Source organism: Gallinula chloropus, assembly GCF_964237585.1.
Source record: "Gallinula chloropus genome assembly, chromosome: 12".
NCBI lineage: Eukaryota > Metazoa > Chordata > Aves > Gruiformes > Rallidae > Gallinula > Gallinula chloropus.
Window position 1 is genome coordinate 1887624 of NC_140097.1, and position 23599 is coordinate 1911222.

The following is a 23599-nucleotide window of genomic DNA, read 5'->3' on the forward strand; positions in this document are numbered from 1 at the left end:
CTCGCTCTGCTGCACACCACTCCCCTTCTCAGGGATGGAGCACAGGAGACGCCAGCAAATCACGCAGCTAATTAAAACTTGGCCAGGTCCCCCGTAACGCAGCCTTTGTGCTGAAGATCACACTCCAGCTGTCATTTTAACAAGCAGGTGATGCTGACAAGGGACATAGAACGCTGTAAACACAAGTGCTGCCATATATCCCCTCCGCTGGAGCTGCCTGCAGCAGCATACCAGGGTGTTACAGCAGAGAATAGAGCACTTACAGCACTCCTAAAAAGCACAACGCTCTGGTCTGACAGCGCTGGAGAGTGAAGCTAGGCCAGCACCGCTGCTGAAACATGGGCTACAGCTTCAGAAATCAAAAACGAAAGTGGAAAATAGTCCCTGAACTAGTAAAACAGCCCCTTCCAGGAACAGCCAAGAGCACTGCTTGACCAAAAAAGGGAAGTGGGAGCCGGGAGCCAGCAGAGAGAGCGGCCTTCGAAGAGCCAGACAGCTGGATAATAGGGACGGGAATAAGGCAGCTTCTCCAGACCGGATTGCAAATGGGAAGAACAAATGTTCAGCGACCACGAGCGGAAGCAGAGCCTGCCAGCAGAGGCCTGGAGGCATTTATCCCTGCTGGAGCAGCCGACAGCACATTCCTACTGCAGTCTGGGTGGATTCTTTTTGGTTCTTTGTGACTTTTTTTTGTTGGTTTGTTTTAGTGCAACGTGATGCTGCCGCTCTAAACAGGCAGCAGGATCAGCACGGGTTACGGCTGGAAGGAGATGCTGATGGGGCACTTACCCTCACGTTGAAAGGCTTGGCAGCTGAGTGCACTGAGCATGCAGAACCCCAAATCCCAACCCTAAAAACACACTGCACATCCCCAGTTCACACATGTTTTGCCCCACAGTACAAAGCTGCCAATATGGTAGTAAACGGGGACAAACACAAGGGGGGATTTGCTGCAGGGAATGCTGCTGCTCACTCCTCAGCTCCAAAAGAAACCAAGTTAGGGTTTTTTTCCTTCTGTTTAACACATGGATTCCATTCAGTTTAACAACTTCATTATCCTGCAGGAAAACCGTAGAACATCTCTAAGGGATGTTTCCTATGGGCTCCAAGTTAAGCTATTTGCAGCACTCTTTTAACATGGGGTCCCTTTCCCAAAGGACACTGCAGCTTCCAAGGCTCCTTCTCAATTTATCACAACTGATTACATCCCTGAGAAAAAGTTCTAAGAGCCTGAGACAGGAACAGCAACACTTGCACTGCCTCTCTGCAGCAGTCACGCTCACACTCCACTGAAGCCAAGCAAGGAGCATCCACCAGTGTGTCCAGCCCTGAGCACCACTTGCTCCCTGAAACCAATTCACCTTCCAGAGCACAGTACTTGCCAGTCATTGAATTTCAAAGCCTATTAATTGTTGCCTTCTCAGAGTGAGGAATCAGCACATCCCTTCATTTCAATGCCCTCTCCTGCCAGCTGCAAAAAGATGAGCACATCTGCACATCAGTACAGCCTCTGGCAGGCACAGCTGGGAGGCCTTCACAGCAGCATTATCATCTAAAGAACGGAGGGGGAGGAAAAAAGGTGATGGTTGAACCCTTACCTAGCCATCACTAGAGCACTGATTAAGCCTTCCCTAAATATTGAGTCTCCTGTGCATTTTCCCAGCCTTTAATTGATTCCTGTGATGGAACCATAAGGTAACCTTAACCAGAACCCACTGAGGAGGCATCTGCATGGCCAAGGGAAGCACTAAAGTCTTGCCCTCAGGCATGACCACTGCCACCACAACCTCCATCCCTGCCTGTATTTGTTTCTGAAAAGTCTGAGAGAAAATAAACTTCTTCAAACCACTTACTGCTACATCTATTAAAAAACACTCCCCTTTTCTGTAAGGAACAATAATTAGGTATTTCCAATGTTTCAAGCCATCTTTCAAGCTGCCTTATTGACACAAGGATAACATATCAATCAGCAAGGAAGAAATCTGGCTCCACAAGTGATGGATGGGCTGGTGAGAGCTATTAAATAACACCAGCTGCAGCGCTGTCTGCGTGCATCCTACACTCGTACCCGCGCACAGTCAGCAACGCCAGTCGCCTCCCATCACAAATGCCACCTCTGCTGGTGCCCTCTCAGCAGCAGTGACCTCTGCAGGCCAGGACAGTGCATGGGCATCCTCTTTTAATGTCTGTTCCTCTCCTTTCTCAGTTTTTCTATCACTCCTCTCTTTTTTTGGTATAATACCCATATTTAAACAGTTTTCTGGCTGCTTGTGTCGGGTGGCCCAGCCTCTACTTCAGGCTTATGCCCTGATCTTCAGGATTTCAGGTTTCAGATGAACATTCCTTTTCTACACAAGACCCAGGCATTCTCAGACAGCAGAAGCAACTAGGATGACCCTGACCATACCCAACAGATTTGATAGCACCTATTTCCAGCTGCTGGTCTGCAGAGTGACACACACGAAGGGGACAGGCAGATGAAATCTGGTTTCACAGAGGTGATGAAGCATTTCAAGAACAACCACTCTCTCGCTCCTCCATAGATTCAACAGGAGTTCACAAGAGTTACACCAATGGTGACGTCTGAACAGCATCATTCCACCTGTTACTGTGCCAGTCTCTGTTTTCAACCACAAAAACACACCCCTTGGCACCAGCAGGTTCAAGAACACTCAATGCACCACCCCATGCCAGCCCTCCTGCTGAGCAGGTCGGAAACAATGCTTGGCTGGATGTATGACTTCAGAGGAGAATCGCAGTAGTGAGAGGTAGCACTTCACTGTGTTACTCATCTCTGGACCCCTGGGATGGTTTCTTTTTTACCTGCAACAATTTTAACACATGGGAAAAAACTGGAACATCAGCCTCCTGCACCAACAAGTGTCCCCCACACAATAAACCAGACACGAGTTATGATAGATGGACTACATGTATTCTTGATTTAGAGATGCTCAAAAAGCAGGTTCTGCCTGGGAAATCAGAAATAAAACCTGTTTCAGCAAATTGTGAGTGAAAGCAAACCCAGGCACTGCTGCTATCCAAAGGTTTAATCATGGGAGGTACCAACTGTAGAAATTAAACATTGGGACTTATTCAAAGCTAAGGGACAGGAGCAGAGCAAAACCTCCCCTCAGAGCACCTGAGGGGATGGAAGTTGTGAGAAACAAAAACCTAAGTGATAAAGATGTGAAAAGTTGATTATCCCTAATTTTCTGAGCTTTTAGATCCAGATGAGCAGTTGGGACTCTTCTCCCTGACTTTGAAGTTCACTAAGACACCACAGTATGAAAAGGAGATCACTAGAAACGGTGTTTTAAATTTACTCACTTGGACTTTTAAAAGGTGGACATCAAGACCCCAAGCAGGGCTCTCACTTGCCCTCTGAAAAGATTCAAAATTCCTCCCACTTCTCCACTCAGACACACCAACTGCACGTTAGTTTCAGGCATAGATCTTTCCTTTTCTTACTGAAGATCAGAGCACCAAGCATACTACACATGAGGTGAAATGAAATTTAAGAAAGAATTATGAGACTTTGCCAGAAGATGCTGGCTGGTACAAACTCATTCACAGGGAATTATTTTTCCATGATCTTCCGTTGCAATAGAGAGGACTATTAAAGATGTTAAGTGGTCACTGGAGCCCTGCATTCTCCTGTGGCATGGCCATTCATAAAGCTTTGAAGGCTTTTACAAGGCAAAGCCATTTAAAGTATGGTTAAAAACATTATGAAGGCTCAATATTTAAAGAGAAACAGATGAGCTGCCCAAGGGAAGTGTTGAAGAACTGTGTGCCCTGTATAGCAGCACGCTCCGAGCCAAAACCACTACCAGGACATGATAGCAGGTCACAGCACACAACCTGCCCAAGTCAGGACGTAGCTGGGTCTTCGTGTTCCATCCCCAACCTCACACTACCACAAACACCACTGAATATTCTGCCTCTCAGGCATGGTATCTCCCCTCCTTTACACTAACACGTCTTGGAAATGGTCACCAGACTGTCCACGCTCTCCAACAGCCCACAGCCAGGGACACGAGTGACCGCTGAGATCAGAGAGCTTTCAGCCTTCACTTGAGAGCTGCTCCTGGAACACTAATTAACTTCATAAAGCCCAGCCTTATTCCAGAGAACAAGTTTTTCTTGTCAAACATCCCCGCGTGGTGCTCTCACTAATAAATACATCCAAATAACTGCTGAGTAGCAGCCTCAAGCCATATGCTTGTTATGTACACACACGAACTTTTTTTCTGTTCCTAAAAATACCTCAACTGAGACTGCTGATACATCCACTGTGAGGAAGCAAAGACAGATCCCCGAGTTCAGCAGCAGAACACCCTTTTGTTCTCTCTGGATGGAACCTGATTACATCAGCCCTGCCATCTCCGTTTGGTAAGATGCTGCATTTATGATGAAAGCGTCCAGAAGTCAGTGGAGAAGGTAATAAAGTGGGTCAAAATAATTGCAACACTGATGTGTGCCAGGCATGTGGGAAGAATATCCCATTGTGTCACCTTCCTTGATCTCTTGGTGCTTGGGATTTCCACTTCCCAATGCATGGGAGTGATTGAGAAGCACTTAGACCAACCCTGCTCCGCCATCCGCACGGCTGAACACCACAGCACCAGAAGAGAACGTGGTGAGCAACAAGCACATCCCATGGCAGTAAGGGTATCTTATGGAATTCAACCACTACACCCAGTGCCACCCTGTGTGTTTGCTGCTCTGGAGGGATACAACCAACTGGGAAAAGTTTCCAAAGCCGTGGTGAGTCTCAGGCTCCAACAGCACGTGGTTACCCAAAGCGACCTCACCAGAGGAGATGAGCAAATGTCAATACACACACAAAAACCACCTGGGCAGGTCACAAGCATCTTCCAGATCAAGGAACTTATCATGCAACCTGGATTAAAAATTTGCAAATGCCTTTAGGAGAGTAACACAGTTGTAGTGCACATCCGTGCAGGACAAAGGGGATGGATTAAAGCTACAGGAAGGAAGGTTTAAATTAGATATTGGGGGAAGTTCTTCACAGAGAGAGTAGTGAGGGGCTGGAACAGGCTGCCCAGAGAGGGGGTGGGTGCCCCATCCCTGGAGGTGTTCAAGGCCAGGTTGGCTGGGGCCCTGGGCAGCCTTGTGTAGCTCCAGGCCTGGAGGTTGGTGTCCCTGCCTGTGGCAGGGGGTTGGAGCTCTGTGATCCCTGGGGTCCCTTCCAACCCAGACCAGTCTGGGATTCTATGATCCTCCAAGGGGCAGATCACTGAAAAGCAGTTCTTGTTTAAACAGCACAAAACAGCACACAAGACTGCCAAGGCCCTTGACTGGAAACAAAGGCCCCAAGTCCGCCATGCAGGTTGGCTCTGTAACCTCTTCCCTCCCAAGCACTGCCAAAAAAGCCCATTTCCTCTCTTTAGAAGTCCCACCCTTCCCTACGTGACTTCAAAGCTCTTCCATAACCCATGCACAGAGCACTTGACAGCAAGAAGTTCCTAGGATTGTTCGCAGGAGCGGGCTCGGTGCATTATCCTCCCCCAGCCTTCCTCCCAGCGTGGCCCTACAGCAGCTGGTTCCTGCCTACTCCCACCCCACGCTCTCCTCCATGGCAACACTTCTGTGTACCAACAGGGAAATAGAGAAAATGAATAAGAGATTATTTCTGCGTCCTCAGCTCTAGCACCAGCCTGATGCTGGCAATCAAGAAGCTTTGCAAAGCAAGATGTCCACTTCAGCACTTCAGTCAGTCACACAAACTGTAATCGAGAGGCTGGACCAGCTCCATAGGAATCCAAGAGGCCCAACCTGGCAGCTGGCTGTGCCACAGACTTGTGAGCACAGAAAACCCACACAGGATGCTGCCTGAGGAAGCTCCACCTCAGACTACTAAAGGTGTCACCCTGTAAGTCCCCACCTCTTGTTGAAGGGTTACTCCATTAAACATCTCTTCTTACAACTGTCACATTCCTATCATCCATTCCTCCTACCACCCTCATGCTTCTGTCCACTGATGAAGGATGGAAAGAACCATTGTAGATTCACACAGCACCTTCCTGGCCACTGGAACATTCCTGCTCTATGTCTGTTTATATAGGCTTTGCTCAGAAGTTCCCCTCTCTGTGTTCAGAAGCATCTCCAAACACCCAACTGACTCTGCAGAAGGTGTCCCCTGAACAACTATCTCCAAGCCCCCTGCACTGTTCCCAAGCAAACAGCTGAGGACACAAAGCACAGGACAGGGCAGGTCCTGTCCTCAACATCATCTAGTGCTGTACAGAAGATGACAGGGGAGTTGGAGGTCTCCATCAGAAAGACAAGATGTACATGTTGATGAAGGCAAGGATGTCTGTGGGCTGTTCCACAGGCACCAACTGACCAGCACACAGATCTGAAGAGGCCAAAGGACTGAAGAACTGTTAATTTCTTACAGTTAAATGATTCAATCCAAAAAACCATCCACATTCTGAGTCCTTCAGTAGAGATACGAATAATCCACTGCACCAGCCACCAGGCAGCGCTGGTTCTGGAGCAGTCACTGCCAGATGTGGGGGAAAAGTCTTGATTAACTTACCTCAGCCTCCCTAAAATAATAAATATTTATAAAATAATGTTCTCCTCAGCAATGCCAGGGTACTACGCCTTTACACGTCCTTAAAAATCTGAACATTGCAACTAAGTTTAACATCAGCAGAGTGCAAAAGGTACTTCCAATAGAGCATCCACCAATAAAAACCTTCTTTGGAGGTGGGAGCAAAGCCTAAGGCTTCTAACACGAGCCACACACACACTGAACAGGTATTCAGAGTAGCTGAGTCACTGTGGTTTTCTGAAATGAGCCTTTAACCACGACTTGCAGGAGGAACATGAAGTGACAGGCACTTCAAAATCTCTGATGGATAAAAGTTTCTTTTAAAGTTACTGTGAGTTTCAGTCTAAGGCTGCAGCTCACACTTTAGAGCTTCTATTTTTCTTCTTTTTAAGCACTCTGCCTCTCCTTCCCAACACCATGCCTAGCTTCAATCCTGTGTTACCCATCACTTAAACCCTGCACAAACATCACGTGGCTCTTCAGAGCAGCTCAGAGAGTGGTGAGGGGCTGGAAGGGGCTGCCCAGAGAGGGGCTGGGTGCCCCATCCCTGGGGGTGTTCAAGGCCAGGTTGGATGGGGCCCTGGGCAACCTTGTGTAGCTCCAGGTCTGGAGGTTGGTGTCCCTGCCTGTGGCAGGGGGTTGGAGCTCTGTGATCCTTGGGGTCCCTTCCAACCCAGACCAGTCTGGGATTCTATGATTCCCTGCTGGGGTCTCAGACCTCACCATCTCGAGACTCCCTCTAAGCTGGGACTCAACACGTGGACATGTGTGGCAAACACAGCAGTCTGTGACAGTGATTTTATTTTAGTAACACCTCAGGGCCTTTCCCCCCAAACACTACCCTCAGCACCCCCTCCAGCTGTGGTTTCACAGCTCCAGCAGCAGCAGGACCATCAAAGCAGTGACCAGCCTCCCTGGAAAACTCAGAGTGGACAAGCAAACCCAGTAAATCCCACAAGGAAAAGGACCTGCAACATCAACAGTCAATGCAAACACCATGTAAGTACCTGGAGGGGAAGCAAGGTATGGCAAGATGGAATTAGTTTTGTGTGAGAAACAAACAGCTCTGCTCAATCCCCTCCTGTGCTCAGAGGGCTGCATTTCAGGCTGGGACAAACCTCAGTGTAGGATCACAAAGATCCTTGATACAGCCCAGCAGCATGCCTGCCAGCTGTCAGGTATGTAAGCTTTGGCATAAAAAGTGGGAAAATCAATTTCTGCAAGCAGAAATGCCCCTTCCCCCTTCCTATTCCCCTGCCCACAAAACTGCCTGGAAGAAGGACCACTTTGTTCCCCAAGAACTTTTACCGTGCTCCCCACAGTTTTGGTTTGTGTTTCTTTTTTCTTCTGAACTTCAGAAAATTAAAAACATCAATATTTTCATATTCTTCTCAATAAATGTTTCTTGGAGACATTACAAGAACTAAACATTTGACCCAGTTTTACTCTGAACATCGTTATCCCTGCCAGCCTAAAGAGTAAGAATCCCACCTGCCCTCTGTCCTCCCAAAACCCTGCAAAGGGCTTTCCCCTCTGCCCCATCCCATCCAGGAGTAAACTGTGGCATCCCTCTGGAAGCACAGCACCGTGCCTGCTATCACACCTTCCAAATATCCCCACACAGCACACACCAAAGTGTTATCCCATTTGAAGGGCAGCATCCTGACAGACCCCAATAGACCTGCCTGTCATGCCCAAGGCCAAGCTCACACCGACTGACATGAGCCTGGCCACAGCCACAGCATTTCCCTTCTATCAGACATTTCACAGATCCAGAGCACTAACTACTCCCCTTTGCTCCCTTGATGTCTTGCTCTGATACCCACGTGCCTTCAGGGTCCCCAAAACTACCGTTCAGGACTGTGAGGACTGCAAAGCTATGGTGATGGCAGCTCTCCCTTCCAGGCACCTTCAGCTAAATACAAAGACTCATAATTATGAAAACATCTTAACTTTTGCATCACATAGAAGTTAGAAGTTAAATGTCAGCCATAATATTAAGGCTGAGAAGCTGATTCAAAATGTTACTTGATACCCAGCACACAAGCTACTGAGTTTAAATATAAATATAAAAATGCTCCCTTCTCTTGCAATTTTGATATTTATATATGCATACACCTGCACGTGCCAACCTGTATGGAGATGGCAAGACAGATAATCTGGCAAATTCCACAGAGGTCTCTGCAGACAAACTCTAAACCCGATGCAGAATTCTCATCTGTCAGAACTCCCAGGTCTCCACAAAGCGCAGAAGAACTTTAAGGACATGACTGATAGCATATGGAAACAAATATATTTGGAATTAAATCTTGTAGATCATATTTGAAGGCTCTCCTCATTGTCATTCGCCATGACCAAGGCCATCTGCCTGACAAGCAGTAGGAGGACATAAATCCTTGGCTTATTTTAAAACTTGTCAATGATAACCAAGAATTATCTTTGAAATCTCTATTGCCTCCAGATTTACCTTCCACTCCACAAGACACTAACTCACAGGGTACTGTCATTCCTGTTCTGACAGCAGGGGAAGATGACTACCTATCGCACATGGGGCAGGCACCATCCTGCTCCAGCAGCATCCTGCAAAGATACAGCTTTTGTTTCCCAGGACAAGTGGGGCAGTTACTCCTGTAGTATACTACTGCATGTTCCTACCAGCGCTCTAGCATCACTTCACTGTCACTGCATGAGCATCAGATGCAGGATTTGCTGCTTCATCACCACATAAAATGCTTTTTTGAAGGACAGAAGTTAAATGAACAGAACCCCCAGAGAAGCTGCACGTATGTGTACACCCCAAAAAGCAGCTTTGCTTAATATTGATGTCCAGACACAAGTGAGAAGTCAAAGGCACCCAGACACCTTGGACAAGAACATCCACGTCGGTGTTGAAGTCAGTTGCTACCCAGCAGAACCAGCAACCCACCACAGGGTTCTGCAGCCTTTCTCCTACCCCTCCAGTGCTGACTGAGCCTGACTTTCAGGCTGGACTGATGGGAGTGTTCATCAGGGCAGTGCTGCAACTTCTGCTCTTTGAAGGAGTTGGAAAAACACAACTAAAAGCCCAGCTCAGTCCCCTCTCTGGCCACATTCAGTGTCCCAGCATCACCAGGTCTAACAAGTTCTCTCCAGACGTTTTACAGGGAGGGGAGTAAACTCACCCTCTTTCTACATAGGTACCAAGTACCTCCTAATGCTGAGATTAATTCCTGTTTCTTCCAAAACCCCCACAGATTTACAGCATAAGGAGCAGTTGCAGGCTGGAGCCCCCCTAATAAAACCAACTCCTCCATGCCGAGCCCCCAGCCCAGCCCTTGAGCCTGCCCAGCCACTGCCCCGTGGGGCTCTCTGAACTGGTGCTGGCTGGAGATCACGCGCCGCTCTGAAGGAGGAGGGGGGGGTGGGGAAGGATTTTTGTAGATATAGCTAAGATTTTTTCCTTTTCAGGATGGCTGCTCCTTCACTTCCTCATGCCTGCAAGTTCTGTGTTTATTTTTTCCTTGCATCAGTGTTTAACCTTGATGAAAAGGGCTTTACTTCCACCAAACACGGGGTCTCAGCGCTACCAGATTGCTTTGGCATAGCCAGGCTTCCCCTGTCCTCAACAAAACGTGCCTGGGGGATAAGCTGGTGTAGCTGAAGCAGGAGCAGATCCCACAGCAGTGTTTTCTAGTGATGCCACAGTCTCTGTGCTGTCTGAGAGCTCGGAGGGGATTTCTTCTTCTAAAAACCTGACAGAGCTGCAGAAGGGCTCTTCAGCCAAAACACACAAGCAGTGGTGTTTCCACTGAACTTCTGTGCATTATATAACCAAAGCAGATAATTGCAACACCAAGAACCCAGCACTGATTATTTTCACAAATTAGGTAGGAAGGAAGTGTCAGTCCTCACACAGAAGTAACTCTCTTACTGACTGAACACCGAGTTGCTCGCTGCAGTGAGGCTTTCTGAGAGGAGCACTGTGCTTGCTGCCAGTCAGTGTGCAATGGCTACTGGAAACATTCACACCAGACAGGCCAACCTCACCACTCTGACTGCCACAGCAAGGTAACAGGACTTCAGGAGAGCTGCAGAGCCCTCAGCATCTCTGTAGGCTGCATCCAGAGAAGCCAACACTGGCAGGAAGCCTCTGCTGGAGCTTCCACAGGAGGATGCCAAACACTGCCTGCATTTTGTCCTTTGATATGACCACAAAGTCAGAAGTTTAGAAGGCAAGTGCTGTGTGTAAGAAACGGCCTCCTACATACCTCCTTTTTTCTTTTTAAAGCAAATGAGAAAAAACAACCAGCAGAGAGAAGTTCACCAAGAACACTTTTTCACTGAACCCCCAACTGGTGTGGGTGGGAAGGAGCCTGAGCCCCCCCCAGAGCCTCTCTGCCATGGGCACCCCCACCAGCCCAGGGTGCCCCAAGACCCATCCAGCGTGGCCTTGAACCCTGCCAGGGATCCAGGGGCAGCCCCAGCTTCCCCAGCACTTCCCCAGGTGACAAACACAAGGCTGCTTTACACCGGCTGCACTTGTCCGGGGCCACCCTGGCATCTCTGTAACTCACCTCTCAAGCTAACTGGTATTTAGGTGCTTTTCCACACTGACCTCAAAGCCAATTCTCTTCTGAATGGCACAAAGCATAATGCAGCTCTCAGAGTCAGGAACCTCCACCAACTCACCCATTTCCTAACGTTCGTATCACAAACGTCAGAGTTACGCAGAAAGACCAGAGATTTTTATACATACAGGTCCCAAACCACAAGGAGCTTGACAGACAGCACCAGCACCTTCATCTCCACCCAGCAATGTGAGGAACTCAGCTGGAAGTGCTATTAATGCACCAATAATTGAAGAGGAGAAATCACACTCAGGTGCTGACACATTAAGCACTGTACTTCATCCTGCAAGATGAATCCAGATTCCGCAACGAGAAGGACACGGTATCAATCTCCAGCAGCAGCGTGGAGGGAGATGCCTGTGTCAGCTCAAAGACAACTGGCAAGGTCTGGCTTTTGCTGCAGCACATTTTTATGGCTAGTAATGCTGGCAGCCTCAGCATTTTCCCTCCTGACCCCTCTCAAATAGAAGCACTGAGAGCATTTGGGCTGAGGAGGTGCCACCCACTTCAGCAAGGACTCTTGGCTACCCAGAAAGTGGGGAGTGGAGTCACTGAGCTGCTGGGGTGATGCTGGGTTCCTCTCTGACTAGTGGCACTTGGACACAGCACCTGTAAGACCCCCTCAGAAGGGGTACTTATCATATTTATCTCTTAACAACCTAAATCAAAAATATTTTTGACCTGTTAAGTCACTGCAAAATATAAAGGCTCAATTTTCATTGCTAAAGTACAACAATTGAAGGTTTATTTTAACTTACTGTTATCACAAGCAGCACAGAACATCACCTTCCCAGAAGCATCAGAGAAGAGCAATTCCACAGACCAGACTGATTCAGGGGAGACCCTCAGGTCTCCCAGAAACAGAACCCCTCATGGTGACACCAAGGCCAGGGTGAGAAAAGAGCAACAAGGAAAAGTCTTTGAGAATATTGTTCATACCTCCACTGAAGTAAAAGCTAGCTTGGGTTTCTGAAGGTTTACTGGGGAAGACAGATGGGTTTACAAGGCTGAAAGCTGGAGCCCTGAAGCATACACATGCTAATCCCAGTCCAAACTGGAAAGTCCCAGACTATGGATCACAGACTGTGTGCTGTATCAGGAATCACAAACCACATGTCACAGAAACAAACCAAGAGAGCCAGAGGATCTGCTTGACAGCCCAGCTCTGTGTTCAAGGTGAAAACCATCTTTCTGAATCCAACTCCCCTGTGCTTGTCACCAGATGTTTGTGCTTCTACACACCCAGGGCAGCCAAAGCCAAGGCTCAGGAAATTCATTAAGTGACTTTACAGCTGCTTTTGACTAATTACAGGCTCTTTGAACCTTAACTGCAAAGCGCTGTCAGAAGAGGTGACGATTCCTTCATAACTCACTCTGGCCAGCAAAGCAACAAAAGCTGCCACCAAACCAGTCAGCTTCATCCAGGGTCTGTGGAAGCTCCTCAGCTGAGTCTTCTTCCCATATAGTCGGCATCCCTGAAGCACTGAGCTGTAAGGAAACACTCATCCCTACACGATGGAGCTGCCCACTCCAGAGAGCTACATGGGCAACAGGGCTCAGCCTGGCAGAAGCACCAAGCAGCCCGAATGGGGCCTGAAAGTTCAAACAGAAGTGAAGAACAGACAGATCACCTAGCCCCCTGCCCCAAATTTGCATGATATCATTTATATTAATACCTAAATAACCAACTTGCACCTAAGAAAACCTGATAACTCATCACAGTTCCCATATTGCCAAGGAACAGCCTTTGGCTCTAGGTCACCCCAGTTGGATGAACCTCACCCAATGCCCCATCAGTGTGTAACTATGTGACTCCAGTCAGGAGAGCTGGACTGAGGGCAATATTATACAGCCCAGACCTTATCAGCCAGCCCCTCTGAATCGCTCCCTTAACTTTCCCAACACTTTAGGCAACTGCTGAAAAGCTGAAGATGTCTGGTGCCTAAAACCTAGGAGACTGCCTCCTTCACACACGGGGGGGGGGGGGTTTCCACAAACTTCATGACTTGATCCATCTGCTTTGGTATTCACATCCCTCTATACAAGTCAGTCTCCTTCACCAGCAAAGCACTCAGGCTGTACTAACCAAAAGCCCAACTCTAGCTCCGAAGTGGACTTGAAGGTCCTCTGGAAGTATTTCCTGATGGGACACACAAGCATCTCAGTTTTCACAGCTTCCAGAACAGACTATGAAGAGCTTTTAAAAGGAACAGAGCAAAGTCAGTTGAGTGCACAGAACGCCACAAGAGTTGAGCTCTCCAAAATATTAAGCCAGCCCCAAGTTTTAATAACTTTGCCACAGTGTAAGATATGCACCAATGTCACCCCACCCCCACAACTCATCAAGGCATTTCACTTCCTTGGGCTCTTGTGACTAAGTATAATATTTCATTAAATATCCTGTTCATACTGGCTTATGTACTAGGGAACACACTAATTTTAGAAAACTGATTAGCTAGTTCTTTCTAACCGAATGTTATTGTAGCTAAGGTCAGATTTTGCACTGAAACTATGGCAACAAAGCCACAGTATTCTTTTGTCTACAAGGTTGGGGCTAGGTTTATTAGCAGCACCGCTCTACTTAAGAGCTAAGCAGGGCTTCTTGGCAATCCCTCCCTCCATCCTACCTGAAATACCCTGAACTTTCCACAGGGGAAAACGGCTCCGACCTGCGAGAGCTGCGGAGAAAGGATGAGCATCCAAACCAGGGCTTGGCTTATTTCCTCACTCTCAGGACCCTGTCACTACAGCAGCACATCTCCCTGTCCTCCTGTGCAGGATGTCTCACCAGTGCAGAAGTACTAGCTGTGTTTTTCAGACAGGCAAACAAAGTACCCTGATCATAAAGCTTCACAGGAGTTGAATTAACACACACCTCCCCTCTTCTCTCTGCAGCACCTTAACCAACAGACTGCATTTTCCATACAGCTTTCCAGTTACCCCTATCAATGGGCAATTTCTATTTCCAAGGGGCTTTGCTCTGCCTTCACTGTGATGCAGAACACCCAAGAAAAAGCCCTTTGCAACCAGAAGTTGGCAGACAGCTGTTTGACCACAGTGCTCTGGGTACAGCCCAGAATGCACGTACAGAACAGCCACACCAAACTCCACAGCCTGTGCTCTGCATCCCAAGCAAACCCATCTCCTCCTTGTGTTTAGTACTGACAGCCTTTTCCACACCAAGTGAAGCACTATACAGACCTGTTCCATTACAGTCTTGGTTCTCAGTTACCAGGGCATGGAGAAAACCCCCATGCTAAACCACCTCAGTTAAAAGAGTAATTATTTAGGCAACCATTTATCCACTGGTCCAGCAGAGCACACGGGCATCACGGAGATGCCACGGCTGCAGGATGTCCTACCAGCTGGACCACAAGCTGGTCTGGCTGCACAGGGCAGTGTGGCAGTGAAGCAAAGCTGGCTTGGTGATTCGCTCTCCATGACAATACTTCCCTTCCTCTGCTTAAACAAACCTGCTTTGCTTTGGTTCCTGTACCCCATCTCCACTGGATTTCAAAGTGACACCAACTACTTCTGCATGTTTAAGCCAGCCCCAGGGCAGCAGCTATGCAAGTGAGAGCTTCAAGCTGGCTGTCCTGCTTGCTCATGATGGGAAAACCCCAATTCCCAGCAAGGCACAGAGGCAGCAATGGGTGAGCCTGGCACTGCCACAGGCCCTGTGATTAAAAGAGAAATGTTTGGAAGTGGGGTGGTCATGACATGCCTCTGAAGTGGCTGAGGGTCAGCAGTGCATCCTGCCCACCATCTCTGCTGCAGAGGGGGAAGAGGTTGGGGTGTCCTCCCGCGAGCGGTGCATCAGCTCCGCATCAGGACTCTCTCCCACAGGGTTCCCCAATCTTCAGCAGATACAAAGCACATCTATCTGTACAGAGGCAATGCTTCTGGGCTCTAACACCTAAATGCCACCGTGACAATTGTCTGTAACATCTGCTTGCTCGTAGGATGCAGTGGGCTAGAGATGCACATTTTCAAGGCAGCGCTCAGGATTCCATCATATAAAGGGCATCGAATTCAAATGCATACTAGCAGTTGGCAGCCTTCTAGTGCAGGTCTATAAATACTTAGAATCATACTAAAGGATTCCTCATCAGGCAGTGAAAATCTATTATAGATGTTTTAACCATATCTTGATTCAGCAAGATTAAAAGATTTGCCTCTTCAAAATGACCGATGCTTCACTTGTAGAGAACAAAGTTAGAGGCACATTAGGCTCTCTCCATTATTTTCCTGTTCCATCACACCAACCAAAAAGTCCCTTTCGATTTTATACTAAATTATCATGCTAGTACTCTCTCTGAAGCACAGCTTTTTCTTTTCATGGAGTTTGCCCACAGAACAGAGGAATCAGTTAAGTCTGTATTTATTCCTGTTGCCCCGTTTCCTCCTCTCAGTGTTCAGCAGGTGCATTTTAATCTGTCCTGGACACCTCAAAACCAAAAAGTAGTCCTTTTTCAGTTACAAGCAAAGCATTTCCCCTGAAGCCCACCATGCTGAGCTTCCAACTCAGCACTGAAGGCCTCTCAGCAGTTCTGCCTCCTGCCCAAAAAAGGAATTCTGCTACTTTATCTGCTAACCTGTGGTTACTGAAATGAAAATGGCCATATTTAGATGTTTTTTTAAACATTATTTAAGGGAATCTAGGCATCTTAGTAATTAATGCACCCAAATGTTTCATTAGCATTAGAAGATCCATGTTCAAAGAGGAAAAAGGAGCCTAAATCTGGCCACGGAGCCCAGGTCCATCACCCCTCCTCACCCTCATCCCAGGAATGCCCTCAAACCTCTGCAAAGCACCCACCTGAGTTCATCTCATGCATGCAGAAAGCCATACAACTCAGACTGCTGCACATCAAAGTTTAAAAAGCAATCTGAGCTAATGTAATTCCTTTCACCAGAGTGGATCTGGAAGAGCATGCACGGAGAGCAACAGGATTTGGGGCTACACACTTCTCTGTAAACATCATACTTGATGGTTGACACCACAAAGTGTTGTTCTTGGTGAGTGCAGGGGATGGTATCGAGCCACTGAACCACCTCAAGAGAGTGTTTCTGTATGCTGCTGGTATTATTCCAAAGCTAACAGGCAGAGGGATCTGGGTATTTGTTTTAGTTTGGGTTTTAATATTCTGAAGTGTTTGGGAAAGCCATGTGTGTGACCCTCCAACTGAAGATCCCCTTAATCTCAGCTCTAACACCAAACTGCAAACGAGCTTACATGGGCTAGAAAAGGCTCAATAGCCCCATGGGGACACAGAGCAACTCCATGGCCTCTGCCAGCACTGCCCAAGCGACACGGTGTCCTCCCTGCTAAACAAAGCAGGGGCACAGAGCCTTCAGATCATCCATGGCAAAGCTGTGAAGGGGACACAGCTCAAACCATTTCCCTTCTGGAGAAGCACATTGGCTTTCACCAGTGCTGAGCACAGCATGAATTCAAGAGAATTCCATTGAAAGAATGGGGAGTGTGCAGAGATGATGATTTTTCTTTTACATATATATTAAAGCTTCTTTCTTGTGCCCAGGCCAAGGAGAACCTGCAGGTCCAAGCCCCTTGGTGCTTGCCCCCACCACCACCAGCCAAGCCCAGGCCAAGGCATCGCGACAGCGATACTCAAAGAGCAGACACTACGGATTAGGATCAAAAGAACAAACAGAATTTGAGCTACTCATCTTCTGCTTCACCATGAGGGTATTTTAAGTCTGAGATATGGGTTCATTCCTTGAACATCTTGCCAAAAAAAGAGTGTTGCCCAGCAACTACTAAAACAATGTTCTGGGAGGAGGTAGCTGCTGGACAGATTAACCCAGTAAGTGCCCTTTTCCCCTGCGTTTCACGTGGCTATTGCAGAGCCTGGATCCCTGGCAGAGATCTGCATCCCAAATAAAGAGCTGCAGGGAGTTTCCCGTGCTGGGAAGGCTGTCAGACAGACTTTCCATGGAGCAGCAAAGTCTTGCATTAAGCAAACACGTTTGCCTTAGCGCAGCGCTGCGCCCCAAGCACAGACCCAACACAAATCCAACCTCTGCAAAAGCACACACACCCCACCAGAGCACCCCAACAGCAGCTGGAGCCCCAGGTTACCAGCCCCGGGCTCTGCTCCAGCTTTGCCACTATTGCTGGGACTGATTTTACTTTGCAGAACAGCTGCACTGCAGCAGGAACGATTCCTAATGAAGCACTGGTGCTTTCAGCCTAGCCAGAGGGTCACTTGTAGTTCATACTTTCCACATAACCCGTGCATATTAAAAGGAGGTTCATTTATAGTCACTATGCAGATGCAGAGCCATACTCAAAGATGGGAAGGAGAGCAGCCATTCCAGCTCTGCAGCATACGTAAAGAGTCTTTTTTTGTTCAGAGAGATGCAGATAACCAGGGAGCTGTCACACTGCCTTTTTTTGGAGGCTCGTACAACTAGGAGTTTTTCCAGGAATCTCATCTGTACACTGTATCTTCAGACCAGTTAAGAAAAATACTCTTTTGCAAGGGTTTTCATACTAGCAGTTCTAAAAAGAGACACCCTATTGAATGCACTCAACGTTTTGCAAGGTAGTTCTTGAGGACTTTTGAATTACTTGGAACTGGAGAGACAAAGGGCCAGAGCAACACTGCACTGTAAAGACAAACACACACACACACACACACACAAACCACCACGTTGAAAGTGGATTCAGAAAGCCAGAATCATTATTAAAAAGTCTCACAGACCATAATTACCACCCAACCCCAAACCAGTAACTTCAGGTGCTACCTACTCCTGACTGGGATGGGGGAAAGACGACAGAAAGATCAGCCTTCACACTTTCAAGGGATCAAATTAATCTTTTAAGGACCTAGAGGCACATGAGTGTTTAAGATGTGAAATAACTGCTAGCTTATTATTACTACTACTCATAGTAACTTGAGGCTGCTGGACTAATACCTTTCCTCAGAGCTCTTTCCAGCTCCAGCACTATTTCCCATCTGATACACTGGAGGGGAGGGAGTGTATTTATTTTTCTTGTGTTTCAGCCACACTTTTACACTTCACCTGAACTCTCTCCCATCTTACTCTCAGCCTCCTCTTGCGTTTCACCCCTTTTGGGACTCCCCCTCCCCAAATTAATCTGTCCAGGCTACTTTTTCCACAACTTCTGTCAGCAAAGCAAGCCCTGTGTCCTCAGGACACCCCTGCACACTTCCCTCCAAGCAGACTCTATTCTCACTCCCATCTCCAGTCGTGCTGCTGCAAATCATTCTGCCCAGCCCAGTGCCTCCAAACACCCCCACCAAGCTCCCCTCAACGAATGTTCCTTTGGACAGCCTGAAGCCAGCATTTTGTAGGAGTGACTGAGCAGCACCCAAATCCCCCTTCCCTTCCAGCTGCACCCTGCTTGCTGCAGCAGCACGTTGCTCGGGCAGGGACTGTGTTCACACCACGGGGTACCAGTGCTGAGTGACACCACACACTCACAGGTAAGTGCTCCTGTCACCTGGCTGTCTCCAGGACAGAGGACACAGCACCACTTCATGCACAGCTGTATTTCAAGGGTCTGAAGTAGAGAGGAAAGAAAAACCCGCCACCCTCTAGACCAGAGCCTTGCTGCTGCCACGAGATCCCACTGATTAAGTGTAGCCTAGGCAACAAGACTTTATAAAACCTGAAACACCCGTGGCTAAGGAAAAAAAGCAGGATAGATTCATTCTGCCACTGGATATATATGCTCTAGTTTCACACTGAATTTTCTTAGTCATGTATGCATATCTAAGCAGTGAATCTTGCTTCTAGATATCTCTCACCGCTTCGATTAAGCATGAAAATTCTATTTACAACTGTTTTGCATCTGCCCACAGAAGAGAGAGCAGCTCAGAATTGTATTTCTTAAAAATACTACACCCCAAGTGAGATCCTTGGGACTGGCCAAGCCACACCTTGGGGTTCCTCCCAGGAGGTGTCTTCAGATTCAACTGACCTGCATCCGGACACCTCAAAGCACAACTCATAGGAAAGAGGATGTGGACATAGATATAAAGCAGGTTAGAGCATGGAGGTGTTTGTCCAGTACAGTGTAAAGCTGTCACCTGAGTCACAGACATCTGAGTCCTTCTGGTCCTGCTCTAACGAGACTCTCAAAGGTTGTTTCTCCAGTAACAGTGCTCGTGTTTAGCACCATTTCCTCCTCTCAAACCAAGATCATGCTGCTTCTCCAGCCTCAGCCCACACTGATCCCTCCAGCTGCCACGACTGCTATGGACCCTGTGAGATCCATGAACTAACACGGGCTCCACAGACAAACTTCACCAGACACATCCACTGCCAGCCCACGCTGGCACCGTACAAACACCTCCTGTGCTCCCAACCCGTGGTACCTGCGACCCTGCCCATGGCCACGAAGCCTGAACCTCAAGTATGGCAGCAGTGAACACCAGGACTCCTGCCTGACATTCCCCAGCTGCCCGGGGTTGCTCTGTATCCCAGATGTAAGCATTGCTGTTTGGATAAACACACCTTAGGGAAGGCCTTGTGTTCCCTTTGCAGAGGAGGTATTTCTGCCACGTGTCATAAAAGCATCAAAGAAGATCACAGAGACGTGGCTGCAGCCCCTGACCTGGACACAGGCTGCCTGTGCAACCCCACCACTGAGCCTCTGGGTGCCTGTGCTCCATAAAACACACAGGGGTATTTTCCACCTGGGTTGAAGACAGGGTGATAAAGTCCATTATTACTTCTTCTGAACACATTTCTACCACAGAAAGCATTTTATCTTAGACTACACTCATAAAGCATGTGTATAAAGAACTGAAATGTCTCCTAATATTTTAGGACTTGTGTTGCCATTTGCCATTAAGCACAAACTTCCCCAGGAAAGCTTTAGAGAAGAAACTCCAAAGGTTGGAAAAGGTTCCCACCATTCTTTCTCCATGTATAAATTATAAGTAATAGGAGAACATTTACAACGTCTAACCACAATGTTTTATGTCAGACAAATGTCTCTCTGTACTTGCAGTTCCCAAACTGTGCTAGCAAGCGTTGCCTTTTGCTCATTCTTTCTGCTCTCCTCCCCTCCTTCTACACCCAGCAGTCTCACTCAGATCTGGCTTTATTTCTTCATATGATTTTAACATCAAGAAACGCCTTGAGTCGGGGCTGCAGTTCACATCAGACCATTGTTGTGTTCCTGGAGAGCTTACCACTGAATGCAAGAACTTCCCCAGGTTGCCTCTTCAGTATTGGAATTATCAACTACGCAGTTTTCCAGCAAAAAGAGAGGAAATAAAAATAACAAGAGCTCTGACTTCAGCAGTATTTTAAAGAGTTTCATTGCATGAGACATCTTCATGTCATGGTAAAAAAAAAACCACCCCAAAACCCAAAATAACCCATCAAACCCTCCCAACCCCCAAACCCCAGCAAACAAAACCAAAACCAGCAGGACAGAAGGTATATTACTTCCAAGGGCAACAACTCACAGTTCTGGCCAAAGCTGAATAGAATTATGATCATTCTGAGCCCCTGATAAAGCCAAAGCAGAGCCAAGGAATCAAGATTGATCCAAGAAAGAAACAAGACAAACAGAGGCTGCTACATCTGGGAACAGCAATAAAAGGTAGATTGAATTTTTAGAAGATTTGGCTGAGCATTCCCAGGGGTCAAAGGTGCAACTGAGGGGTGCAAAGAGAATTCAAGGAGGTTTTTCCAAACAAGCCCCCAATCAGTGCTTCTCTTCCTGTCTGAGATTTCTCTTAAACAATTTACCCCTAGCCAAGCTGCCAGAAGTAGGCATTAACTTCTTATCACCAAGCATAAGTTTCCTGGCAGAATGAAAGTAAAGCCAAATGTAGTTAATACCAAATGAGGTCACACAACAATGGTTGTTACCGCATTTGCTTCTCTTAATTTTCTTCCACACTGAGACAGGTTTGGTATGAGGTGGCATGCACAACAGTACACAGAAAGAGAAGTTAAACCTGCAGAGACCCATCAGTTCGAGCAGATCTGAAAACCAACCTCAGCTGGCAACCCCATCCCCACCCCATTCCCCCAGAAAACTCCATCCCACAACTCACTTCACACAAACATTCACACTTAACATACTTCTTTCCCCCCTCTGCCCTTCACAGAAGAAGATGACACCAAAATATTTCACAGAAATCACAGAAGGCAAGAACTAGTCACACGTGATTGCATGAAACAAAGGATTTCTTCCCTCCAGAAGGGTGGTAAGCTGTCTAACCAACTTACCTCTGAACTTTTTGGGTGGGTTGTTCAGATCACCTGCTTCTGGCTGTACCACACACCGATCATCCACGAGGCTGCAAAGAAACGAGAAGCCAAGTGAGGCTCTGCTTGTCCCCTCCCAGCTGCTCTCAGCCCTGTCAGCAAACCCCAAGTCACGGACTTGCAATATCTCATCCGAGTGGCCACTTCAGCAGAAGACATTCCCCAAATGCCAAGTTATGCCAAACCTCTGGAAGAAGCATGCAGCTGATAGTTTTTACTGTTGCCCAGAGCTATGCTCCTGGGTAGGCGGGACAATAAGTCATTGCTCCTGTATACTGCATCATCTTTATGTCCCCTCCTTGAGGTGCAGACAGAACAGCCCATATTCTAGTTGGGTGAGAGACAGGCTTAGAACAGCTATTGCCTCTTGGACAGATTTGAATTATGTTGCCAATGTGTTTGTATGAGGGTAGAGAACAGGAAAATATGACGACTGTGCGAACTGGACGCTGCCCCTGTGACCCTTGTCAAGTATTAGGAACAGGCAGAAACAATAACTACCCACAATAAAAATCGACTCCCAAGAGAAAGGAAGGCATAAATACACCCTCTTGCTCACCAGTCATAAACACAAGATTAAGACAAGGGGTTGAACTAACCTCCCCCTGTTCTACCAGGAAGGAGGTGAACTGGACGAGCCCACCCAAGGGATCCCAATGGGGAAGGCCAGCACAGAGCTGCTTCCAGGAACAGGCATCAGCAACCCCCCCAGGGCCAATTTAAAGCCCAAAGAGTAAAGAAAATAGTTAAGACTCATCTGTGAGCGCTGCTCTGCCCTTAGCACGCCTTGGATCAATGTGCAACTGCACCTTACCAAGTGCTGCAGCCCAATGGTGAGAATGCCAATGTAACCAAGTACTTGGGAGTTGCTGATTCAACCCTAAAAGACTCAATTTGACCCCTTGAAAAAGCAATCTGTCAAAGAGGCTTTCTACGCAAGAGTAGAAGGTAAAACTCCAAGGTCTTTAAAGGTTTGAGAGGTCCATTCTCATGCAGAATCAACTTGGGAAAGATTGAGACCTAGAATATGAGAGTTGTTCCTTGCAGAGGCTGGTTACATGCAGGGAGCATCTTGAGACAACAATTACGGAAAATAATGAAGTGCATAAAAATTAAAGGGATCAGAGGGATTAAGTGGACTCAACAGTTCTATGCATCTAAAATTTGCATACGCACACATTCAGAGTAAATTGCTTTTTCCCCATGGATTTTCTCCCTACTCAGTGTCATGTACACATACATGTGCTCCAACAAGGCTGGTGATGCTCACATTGGAGCTGAAACACCTGCTCCTACTGAACAAAGGGGCCACAAAAATATCCCAAGTCAGACAGGTTGCTCTGATCGTCCCCCACAGATCATCTCAGTGCAAAACTTCCCTCTCATCCTGAGATTAAATCACAAGTAAAGAGGAACTTCCCCAACTACTAAGAAAGTAATTTTTACAGGGTGAGAAGCACAAAAGAGGATATACTGGATATACTGCACACTGGTAATCGTCATGATGACAGCACTGAGTTTGGGAAACAGCAGGAGTGAAGTCATGTCATGGGAATATTAATTAGGAACACGCTTCCAAGATTTAGAACACCATTAGAAAGTATAGTGGTATCTGTTTCTCAACCTTCATTAACCACATGAACAAGTCATTACACATTGTTATGACATAAGACTGTCAAAACTCCACATGGTATAGAGCACAATTACACTGAAGCTTTCCTTTGCTGCTTTAATTTTCTCCAGGACAAAGACTAAATTAAATATGGGACAAAGCTAATTTGATTATGAAGGCTTATTAAAGATGATAATGCATTTCATGTTTCACATAGCAATTGGGATTTCTGGCTTAAATGAGGCTCGGAAGATGTGTGGCCATTATATAATGCAGTTACCTTAAAGCAGTGCTAATCACATCAGAGGTACTTGAAACACTAAGGGATCTTTAGACCTGCCATGAGAACATCTCATCGAGCCTGGAGAAATAGATGGGCTTCGGGCCTGTGAGGTCTACAAGGGCTACCCATGGTGAAAAATACCCACTCAGCAATGCCATCAAAAGCCACAGCCACTGCATTGATGTTCATCATGCAACTCGTATGGATTAACCATAACATGACAACTTTCTACT

At 47.3% G+C, this 23599-nt stretch overlaps 1 protein-coding gene across 4 annotated transcripts in view; it reads right to left on the reverse strand.

Annotated features, from left to right (window-relative positions):
- Positions 1–23599, reverse strand: part of ITPR1 (inositol 1,4,5-trisphosphate receptor type 1) — a gene marked incomplete at its 5' end in the record, with an annotated part of 159646 nt that overhangs the window by 134283 nt on the left and 1764 nt on the right. For all 4 annotated transcript variants that reach the window (XM_084269793.1, XM_084269792.1, XM_084269791.1 and 1 more), the window contains one exon: positions 21433–21503. In XM_084269793.1, the coding sequence (XP_084125919.1) occupies positions 21433–21503 (71 nt within the window). The remainder of the gene's footprint in view (positions 1–21432; positions 21504–23599) is intronic.